An 11,083-nucleotide genomic window follows, 5' to 3' on the forward strand; every position below is an offset into this window, starting at 1 on the left:
TCACTGTGTGGGTGCATTGCAAGGGTGGCAGTGGGCTGGTGCTGATTGCAGCGTGCCGGGTGCTGTGCCCTCCGCTGTAGGTTTCCTGCAGCCCTACCCTCTCGTCTTCTGCTGAGTTCCTGGCACTTGCCCTTGCACTCGGGAACCGCCAGCCTGGAACTTGTGTAGCTGTTATCAAGTTGGCTGTGACTTCGTAGGTGTTTTCCTGGGGTTTGCTGCATGCTTTTAAGGGTAGGGAGGGAAAATAAAAATAAAAGGTGGATTTTTTATTTTTTTTTAAGTCAGTCCAAAACATAGTGGCTCACATCCTCATCTGGTACAAATTGGTGGAGCCACACAAACCACTGCAGTGTTACTGACAACCAATCCACACCAACTCTAACTCCACTGAATTTATGCCACATGATAATCTTGCCAAATAAATTGATTTATCATACTTGGATTTATAGATGTAGAGTTTACACTGTTGCTTTTATGGCATGGAAAAAATGGATTTATATTAAGTACACTGCTCATAGGAGATACATTTTGTTCTTTGCTAGAATGGCAAAACCTGATCAATTATTTGTTCCTTAATCCCCTAGATTAATCCTGCCATATGAAAGATTTATTAAAGGAGAGGAAGATAAGCCACTGCCTCCAGTGAAACCTCGAAAACAGGATAACAGTTCCCAGGAGGGTGAAGCAAAAACAAAAGTGTCTGGAACAAAACGCATCAAAAATGAAAACCAAAAGAGCAAGAAGGAAAAAGATAATGCACAGAAACCCCAAGATGCATCTGAGGTTGGTTGCTTTCCTGCTTTTCAACTTTTCAATTGAAAATGTACAGCTTTAATCACGTGAAATCCAGTGACAAAATACATAATTTCAACTGGAGAATTTCAACCAGTTGGCCTTTGAGTTTGCTCGGCAATGGAAATTCAGTTGTTGTGGTACTGTCTGTGTTGGGATTTTGCTGGGCTACAAACGGCAACTGGTTAGCTCCGTATTGCGTAGCAGTGATGGCAGAAGACCAAGCACTGGATGTAACAAGTACCATTTCTGCTCATTGTATTATACAGTGGTCACCACTAAAAGATCAGCAGCTGCCAAAAGGAAACCACACAACTACCACAGTTATTTCCTAATCTAAGTATAGGGTGTGGGAACTTCTAATACTGTTGATAATACTGTTGGACACAGCATATTTTTATAATGGTAAGCTCTGGATCAGCCGTTCTGTGCTCACAGATGTATGCACGTCTGTCAAAAAACATATCACTCCCCAGGATTTTTATCATGTTATACTAAATTTCTCTTTGGACTAAAAGGTCAGATTTTGAGGGAACCATCTTCCAAGCCCTAACTGAGACCAACTTCCCTCTCACTTGCCACAGACGGTTTTCAGCTGAGACAGGTTGCTATTCTGTCACCTGCTTCATGTGGGCAGGCCCCAGTTTCCACATAGAGCCAGGTTACCTGCAGATATAGGACAGCCCTCATGGAAGAGATTTTATGTTCACAGCCTGGGGTAAGATAGATCAGTAGAATTCATATTTGTCTGCAAATAAGGGTAAATTTCATGTGTTGCTAAATGATATAAAATCAATGGGGGTTTTGCTCCAGTGTTACTTAAGCACTTTCTTTTGCACATCCTGCCCACTTTCTCCTGTGCCCTGCTTGCACCCCGTGTGAACGAGGCGGTGAAGCTCCTCACACACAACCCCTACACAAGATGTTGCTTTTCCTGTCTGCCAGATCACAACAGCCTTCAAGGCGTTGCAGTGAAAGTAAGTATTTAAAGAATGTTGAAACACATGACGTTCCTGGCAGACTATGGCTGCTCCTTTGACTTCATTGCCGTCTGGCAGGTACATAAGTCCTGTTTCTAAACCAGTTTGGAAATTGGTATTGAGTCAGCTACCAACAATCATCCTCCTCATTGTTTAAAAGAAAACAGTGCAGGACTAGTAAACACGGATGCCTCTGAGACTTCATGTACCTAGTTTTAAGAACAGAAAATTTTGATTTTCATGTCCCACTACCTCTTTAAGTTGTGCTTACAAGGACAATTTCATCTCCTGTCCAAACTGGAATTTGTGTTTTAAATTGCCTTGATCAACAGTACCTTTAATATCTAATGTAAGAGCACTCCACAGAGAGGGGAGGTTTTTTTGTTTTCTCTCACACTGTAATTTTAAAGCAGGGAACCCCGTTGGGGGAAGACCCCTCCACTTCTGATGAAAAATACGTAGAGAGGAGAGTGCGCACAAACCTGCTTCAGTCACTGGAAGGTGGCAACACAAATTGCCCAAAGCAAGGAGATGCGAAGGGAAGGCTTGTTCTCCCTTCCCCTGTCATTCCTTCGTGCCTGGTTATTTATTGAAGGGTCTTGGATCAGCAATATACGTTACACACTGTCCATACCGCCTCCGCTAAGCACAACATAACAAGTCAGCAACACAGCGTCAGCCTTAACTTTGAATTTCCTTGCTTTTGTTGTTCCCTATCTCAAACTTCCTGCTGCTTAAACTGCAGTTATTTTTGTGTGGTTTGCAGGAAGAGTTCTTAAACTGTGCTTATCGGAAATGTAGGGAGCCTAGACGAGACAATAAAAATGTACAATTACAACAGTTTCCTATTGTAAAATGGTACCTTTTATAGCAGAATTAATGTCTCCTCCCTGACTGGGATAGGAGACATGTCCTGTCCCTGTTTAATCAGGGTGGGCAATTAAGGACCTCAGCCTTCCTGCAAGTCACCGTACAGGTAGGTGATCACACGAAGCCCAAGGAGCAAAGGAGCCTGCAGGGGTGGATGCTTACACCCAGGGTGGGCGCAGAGCTCTAGAGCTCATCTGTGCTCTGCCATAGGGAGGGCTCCATCCCCTGGATGTGGCCCTTACAGGGCCAGCAGAAAGGAGACATCCAGCTCCTTTGGGTGGAGCAAAATCCCAAGTCTGCTGGAGCCAGGCAGAAGGTTGCGTGTCCCTCTCATCCCAGCCATCCCCCAGCAGTGGAGCCCCGTGCCGAGCTCCACATTTGGGTGCAGTCCTCACCTAGTCACAGCAGTGGTGGTGTGTTGCTCACGGGGAGCCTCTATAGCGATACACGTAGATGTGGAGGCATGGCCCTAACCAAGCCACCGCTTAAACCACTTCTGCGTGTGGCCTAGAAGCTGGCCGTAGCTGTGAGCTGTAGAAGCGCAATCAAGTTACAAATGTGTGGTCCTCTCAATTGCATGTTCAACTGATACACCGTAAGAAGTATGCAGGGAGAGAATATAACTTTAATTTATTAGGCCTGCATTTGCTTTTGTGCTCTTCGCTGTTTTCCTGCTGTCACGATGACATTGTCAATGTAACAAGATAGCAGACAAAATGCTATTAGCCTTAGACTGCACATTTCCTCACAATAGCTGAAACTTCAATCAAAATGTTGCCTAACAGAAACAAAGAGCAGAATGTACAGCTATTAAATATGGTTTCTCTTTTTTTTTTTCCTCCTCCTTGCTTTGCTCATCTGTCTGGTATTTTCCTGTAATTTTATAAGCTCAAGAGACTAGCGATGGTACTTTGTAAAGGACCTAACGATGGTATTTGGCTACAAAAGGCAGCTATGAGTTTAAAAAGAAGAAGTTAGGATGACTAACAGACACTGTAACTAATAGGCCAACCAAACAGAGAGGAATATTTAAAAGCAGCTGTGAAGAAATAAATCTCTGAGAGGGTTAGATTCGTTAGGACCTTCTCCGATCCGCCGGTCATATGACAGGCCATAAAGCAGCATTTAGATAATAACTTTCTTGATGCGTCTTATCTTTACAACGAAGAAAGAAAGAAAACAATAATAATAAAGGACTCACACAATGCTGCTGTTTTATGACTGTCTTCTACCACAACATATCAGAGGAGAGTGACAGCAGTTTTGAAAAGGGCTGTCAGTCAGCTGGATCGCAGATGGGACGCTCTGGTGACCTCTGCGGGTCACAGTTCAGCCAGCTACATAATGGGATGAATAGTGTGAATTGTGCACACAAGCTTTATTAATGGGGGAGCAGAAAGAGCTGCGGTCCCATTGACGATAACGTATAAAAGCCATGTTTGTAATAGCGGGCACACACACTTACTGAATGTTGACAACTTCATTTCAATCCGTTAATAAAAAAAATGTGTGTCCTACTTAAGCTGTGGCAGTGATTTGCTGCCTACAATAGGGATTCCTAGTATGCCATTTCTATCATTTTCACACTTTAATGCAGAACTGGGTGTGAATGATCTCCTCCGTGATCACTGAATTTTAAGATAGCTACGCTGGAGAGACTTTATGTAAGAAAAACCATGGGAATTGTGTCATTTTTGTAGGTGAAGTTGGCTAGCAGGAGAAACTTCTATAGCCTTATTGTTCATGGTATGAAATCTGCTCTCCTGCATTTGCTTAATTAATTTTAAAAGAGTATAACCTCAGCATTTAGCTATCTGGTCAAGCCACTGGTGCCTCTCGTCAGGTTACAAATATCTGCTGTTTTGAAAGGCCTTATTTTGACCCTGGCAGGGATGGTGTATCTCTTAATATTTCCAGGAGGTACATCTCTTTGTTTGAGTCCGATACCTGGTGTTAGAGCCTTCACATTCCAGCAAGGTGATTGACAAGTACTTCTCTAAAAGTAGCCAACGGTGTACTGTGTATAATCTTATGAACAGTATGCTAAAACGTACTGCATTCTTATTACTGTCTGTTGAATCATTTTATTAGGTTTCATCAGAACAAGAGAAGGATCAAGAATCAGCAGACCAGAAAAATTTCCCTGAACAACCTGCAGTGGGAGAGATGAAACAACCCGTGCAAGGCCCTCCATCTCTTTTACCAGAGACAGCTCAGCCACTGCCTGTGGAAAAGACAGACCTGACAGAAAACAGCACGAACAGTGAGAAAGCCAAGGAGGAGGTTCAGCACTTGTCCTCTTTCTCAAGTATATCTGTGCCCCCAGAAGAAGACACCGTGCTGGATGCCACTGTCACAAAACGATTACACCTGCCAGCAGATGCCCTAGAAGATGCGAAGCCTGAACAAAGACTACACAAAGCTTTTACTGACAGCTTAGAAAGCGAACCTCCAGAAATGTCCTTCACGGCTTTCCCAGTCCAGCTGCCCACTCAGAGCGACACAGAAGATGACAAATTGCCAGAGATGGCCGATTACATCGCGAACTGCACAGTGAAAGTGGACCAGCTGGGAAACGAAGATATCCACAACGCACTAAAGCAAACGCCCAAAGTACTGGTGGTCCAGAACTTTGACATGTTCAAGGAAAAGGAGCTGCCTGGGTCCATGAACGATGACTCCACTTTCAGTTACACACCGCTGCTCTACTCCAAGGGCAATCCAGGTATTATGTCACCCCTGGCAAAGAAGAAGCTGCTGTCGCAGGTCAGTGGGGCAGCCCTGTCATGTAGCTATCCTTATGGTTCTCCTCCACCTTTGATCAGCAAAAAGAAACTGAATGGCAGAGATGAACTGTCCTCAAGCATATCACAAGGTCCCCACGCCCCTAATTCTGATCCTGTAGCAATTAATAGGCCCTCAGTCATACAACATGTACAGAGTTTTAAAACCAAGGAAGAAAGGAAATCGATTAATGACGTTTTTAAACATGACATGCTAAGTAAACCAGATCCTCAGCGCTGTGATTTTTCAAAACATCACCTCAGTTCTCTTGCCGAGTCATATGTACCGAAGACGGATATCCAGGACTGCAAAGATAAAATGAGTGAGAAAAGGGCACTGCAGCACTCCCATGTGCCCACTTTCTTGGCAGATTTTTATTCATCACCTCATCTGCACAGCCTTTATAGACACACAGAACACCACCTTAATAATGAACAGACATCAAAGTACCTCCCCCGGGACATGTTCAGAGAATCTGAAAATATTTCTACTTTTACTCAACACAAACACCAAGAAAAACTAAATTTAAATTATCGCCCGTCTTTGCATCAGCAAGAGAAAAAGGCAGCAGTGGAGGCCTCTTTAGATGATCAGCCAACAGATTTGAGTCTTCCAAAGAGCATACACAAACAGACTGCAAAGGCTCCAGGCTCCAGCCTCCCTCATTCATCCATGGCGCAGCAAGAAGGCAAAGGTATCTCCCCATTCCAGGCTGCGAGCAGCCAGGCGGTGAGCCTAGATTGTAACCCCAAAGCTTGCCGCGTGTCCCCCATGGCCATGACAGCCCCGAAAAAACACAGCGAGTTGCTCCACAGGTCTGGGAAGCAGCAGGCCCAGAGGCTGGAGAATCTGAGGAAGATGGAGGGGATGGTGCATCCTATCATCAGCCGCAAAACGAGCCCTCAAAACGTGGGGGCTGCCCGGCCTTTGAAACGGAGCCTGGAGGATTTGGACAAAGTCATTTCTGAAAAAAAAATCCGAGCTGTCTCTCCTCTGCACTTACCAAAGGACACCCTGGCAAAAGACAAGGTTTCCGACCCAGAGGGGGAAGGCAGCAAGCCGGTGCATGGCCTCCATTCTGGCAGCATGCTGGAAAGCCACAAATTTCCCCTTTCAGCCCCGATCTTCCCAGGCTTGTATCCGGGAAGCCTGTGCACGGGGCTGAACAATCGCCTCCCACCCGGGTATTCTCATCCCCTGCAGTACTTGAAAAATCAGACCATGCTCTCCCCACTAATGCAGCCTTTGGCTCTTCACTCCTTCATGGTGCAGAGACAATTCCTCACATCCCCTGCAAACTCTCAGCAACTGTACAGACACTTAGCTGCAGCAACACCTGTAGGAAGTTCCTACGGTGACCTTTTGCATAACAGCATTTATCCTTTAGCTGCTATAAACCCTCAAGCTGCATTCCCACCTTCCCAGCTATCCTCTGTACATCCCAGCACAAAACTGTAAGCCCCCTCGCTCACAAAAAAGGTCTGAGGAGAAAAGTTGTTAGCAACATTCCTCCCCCTGTGACGACGTCTCGCAGATTTAGTGATCTGCATTTTTGTCAACCAGGATGCAGTTGTATTCCGCCTAGAGGACCGCTTCAGAGTTTGATGGAGACAGGACTGCTTCTTTAATTCTGGCTCCCACATCAGCCCCCTCACCCCTTATCCCTGCCCCCACGAAAAAAGAAAACCAAAAAAAAAAAAAAAGAACAAAAACAAAAAAAAAAAGGAAGAAAAAAATCCTTGGATTTTGCATATGTGTTTTCTGAAAGGACTTGTATATGGTAAGAGCAAATGTTCAAAGGGAGCCATGGAAATGCAGGCCCAGTCCTGAGCTCACTGAAATCCCAGGTGAGGGCTGCGTTTGCCTTTCACTGAGCCGAGGACCAGAGGCCATGCATGGTTGCAAATGAGTCAAGGACTCGAGATGAACCTGGAAAGGAGAAGCGGGCCGAAAATCCATACAATCAGTGGCTGTGCTTTTTTGGGTAACTTTTCCTGACTTTTAATTCAATCAATGCAATGTATAGTAAAACGGCAATAGATTTTCATTTTAACACTATTAGAACAGAAGGGTAAACACTGTTTAATTTGACTGTACATATCCACTTCGTAAACTACCAGTGTCACATTTGGTCACAATAATTTATATAGTTTTGTTTGTCCAGTATATTCTGTGCTCTTTATGTTTGGTTTTTTTGTTTTGGGTTTCTTTTTTTTTTTTAAATTAAACAGTATCATTTTATCTGCAACTTTTTTTAAAGGCTGTGGCTGTCCTAATTTTTTTTTTTAATGTGTTTGTAATTTTTCCATTTTCTTTATACTTTTGAGCAGCGTTTTTGTTTCATTTTTGTGGTAACGTTTACTGTTTACAAACTGAAGCAACTGGTTCAGATTAATCTTGATGGTTATAAACATACTGTAGGTGATGTTATGGTGCAAGGATGCAAACAAGTTTCCTTTCCCCACAGTCCGTCCCTGCAAGGTGCTGAGCACCTCTCACCCTCCTCCTGTTGTTGCGATGGCTCCTACGCCGCTTCTCCCCTCCCACCAAGCTTTGCTTTCCTGTATCGTGGTCTGTGAGTTTGTCGAGCGTTGTACTTAACCTTACCTAGGCTGTGAAACCCTCCTACCTACTAGAGAAACGGTCTAGAAAACAAAACCTCCCTGGCACAAGCTGCTGGATGACAAAGGAGTCCAGAAAACAGATTTGTGGTTTGCAAGAATGTCGAGAATTTCAGAAATTAAGATGGGAGCCAATGTTGATTTGGATCAGAGGCTTACGGGTCCTGTGCCTCACGAGCGGGCTGGGCTCAGTAGGATGGGTAAGGGGCTGCATGCAGTGGTCGGGATGGTCCTTCCACACCCCCACGGGGATCTCAGCCTCTCCCTGGGCATCCTTTCACAGGGGGAAAGCCTGAGCATGGAGGGGCTGGGTTTTCCTAACGAAGGAGCTTTCCTGTGGATGTATATTCACTTTGCAGGACATGACCACCAAGCAGCTGAGCATAGACATCGATAAAGTGAAGTGTGACTTGGAGGCTTTTTACAATGTGAAAATTGGTTGTGAGTCAAACCATCTCAGTTACTGTTCAAAGACAGCATAATCGATATGAAAAGAAAAATGGAAACTACTAAGAAACACTTTGCATGCTAGGCATGTCATTAAATTTTCCCGTGATATGAAGCCAAATACAATATATAATGTATCATACTTAATATCCAAAGGTGGAAACCAGAATAATATACTTGTCTACTGTTAAAGATCCAGCGTCTTCAATTAAATACTTCATATTCCTGTGGTAAAACTATATTTAATTGATCGATAAACAGACTAGTAGAACTTAGAACATGGATGTGCCAGTGCAGAGCATCCTGCTGCTCCACAAATTGTACAGGAAACAGAACCGCAGGCTCATCTGGGCAGAGGCCGCAGTGTGGAGGAACATCTCTAGTAAAGTTGCACTAGATCTGAATCACGTGAAAATCAGGGGTTTGGGGATGGGGGGGAAGAGGGCGGGGGGAGGGGGAGAGAATATAAAAATCTACAACAAACGCAAACAGAAGCTTGTCGTGTGTTTGGCAAAGCAAATGCTTCTCTCTGTTTCGGTTGTGTGTCCTGGAGTCGTGCATTTGTTTACGCGAAGTGTCCAATTTCCCTTTTCGTTATGTCCCATTGGAGTTTGATGGTAGGCTTTTTGGAGCCATGCTGAGGCGGCGCAGTGCTGGGGGACGGGGAGAGGAGAGGAAGGCTCCTCGTTTGCCCCATGAGGAGGCTGGCCGCTGCTGGCTGGGGAAGCTCATAATACACTGGGCAAAACATCAGGGTGAGGGAAGAGAAATGGTAGCATAAACCCCCAACAGAAGCGGTGCATTATTTGTTTAAAAACTCTTAACAGAAATCTTGGAAATCTTTCAAAAGACTATTGAATTCTCCATTGGCTGAAAAGTCTTTTTTTTTTTTTTTTTTTTAATGTCTTAAATGGGGCTTTGTTTGCATTGTTTGAGTTCAAGGGGCCTTACTATTGAATGAAATTGCACAAGCCTTTCTTTGTGCAATCAGAGCATTGTTATTGGTAGGTTTGTAAAGGAAACTGTGGAATCTAATTGGCAATAGAGTCATAAATCTATTTACCAGGAGCCAGTTCCAAGAAATGTTGCAATTCAAACGCACTATGTCCAGGATTCATTAGGGATGCTAAAGGTTGTGAGATTCAAAGCAAAAGGCCCAGCAGCAAACAGCTCGCGTGTAGCTTCTGGCCGCACGCTGAGCCAGACTTCGCGAAACACGTGGGAAGTAGGGTCTGACTCCCAGTAAAATCCGTACCCCTAGCAAGGCTGGATGGGAGCAAGCCGGCATTTTGCAGTGGGTCTGTCTTGGCTGCGTGCTGGCCTGACACGAGAAGTTTGCCCGGCGTGTCAGTGCCTAGGAAGTAGTTTGTCCCAGCTGCAGAGAAGTCGGCTTGGCAGCCCCAGGAGCTGGTGCAGGAGGCGAGTGCTGTGCCTGCCTCCGTCGGCACTTCTGCCCCATTCGGGGGGGCGCAGGGCTGCCGCCTCCGGAGACCTGCGCTGGGGTCCCCTTGCCACTCCCCTGCCCGGTCCATTCCTTTGCGGTAGTCAGCGAGGTCACATCTGGTCCGGTTTTGCAGTTGTCGTGCTTTTAATGAGTGATGGGACTTCTCGTGCTGGTGTGAGGCGGGCAGCATTGGCAGTGCTACCCTGAGCGCTTCCTGCGGTGTTTGCTGTACACATGGTTGATATCTCGCTCGTTCTCTTCCTCCTCCTCCCCTCTCCCCCCAGCCCCACAGTTTTAAATATGTTCTAAAAATGGCAGCATAATCTACTAGCTGTTTATACTTTTTTAACTTTCTTTTGTTGTAAATATTGTATACTTTTTGTGATTCAAGTTATGTAGCCTATATGCTCTGTAAGGTGATGATTTGTATATATAAAAATGGCCCAGTAATATTATATAGTTTCCCTTTTAAAAGGTTATTGAGTAACCTTGGCGTTAGTTTAAACACTACCAGAAATAAAGCTGAGCCAACTATAAACACTCAATTTTTGTATGTTTTCCAAATTGTACTTATTAATGCTTTTGATACTGTATTATGTGCCAATAGTTTCCCAATCACATAGCAGGCAAAAGATATTTTGTACTTTTTGATCCACTGTAATATTTAATAAAAAATGTTACTATCTGTTCCCTTTTGTGTTTCATTAATAATTCTGTAAACAGCCCTTATCACAATGGATTACATATTATCCCATCAGACCTTTCAGCCCTCTTATATTGGCTTTTCTAGAGAAAATATCTCCTCCTGCAAATGATTAGATTAAAGAAATGGAAGTTTACAATTTCCTAAAGGAGAAAGAGACAAGATCTTCAGTCAGCGCCCCTCTATTTTTCCAGTGTGCTCGCATTAAAGTGCAGCTGTGGTCAGGCTGACTGTAGGAATAGCTTTTGAGGGGGTTGCATCTGTGCTTAGCCAGTGGCTCCAGTAGCAAATTTGCTCCATTTGCATCTCAGAGCAGGATTTCTTTCTGCCAGTACTGCAGGCTTGAGCTGGGATCTGAAAATTGCCCCCCGTTCTTCCCAGCTCGTCCGTGAGTAAGATTTTTGGAATCAGATGCTAACTAGTAATTTTGCTGGTGACAGTA

The 11,083-nt window shown here is 44.5% G+C and overlaps 1 protein-coding gene across 6 annotated transcripts in view; it reads left to right on the plus strand.

Annotated features, from left to right (window-relative positions):
• ARID5B (AT-rich interaction domain 5B) overlaps window positions 1-10,627 on the plus strand; it is a 125,606-nt gene extending 114,979 nt beyond the window's left edge. For all 6 annotated transcript variants that reach the window (XM_030030761.2, XM_030030762.2, XM_030030759.2 and 3 more), the window contains 2 exons: window positions 585-783; window positions 4,734-10,627. In XM_030030761.2, the coding sequence (XP_029886621.1) occupies window positions 585-783; window positions 4,734-6,884 (2,350 nt within the window). In that variant the 3' untranslated portion in view covers window positions 6,885-10,627. The remainder of the gene's footprint in view (window positions 1-584; window positions 784-4,733) is intronic.
• Window positions 10,628-11,083: the final 456 nt, after the last annotated feature.

Source organism: Aquila chrysaetos, chromosome 11, assembly GCF_900496995.4.
Source record: "Aquila chrysaetos chrysaetos chromosome 11, bAquChr1.4, whole genome shotgun sequence".
Classification (NCBI taxonomy): Eukaryota; Metazoa; Chordata; class Aves; order Accipitriformes; family Accipitridae; genus Aquila; species Aquila chrysaetos.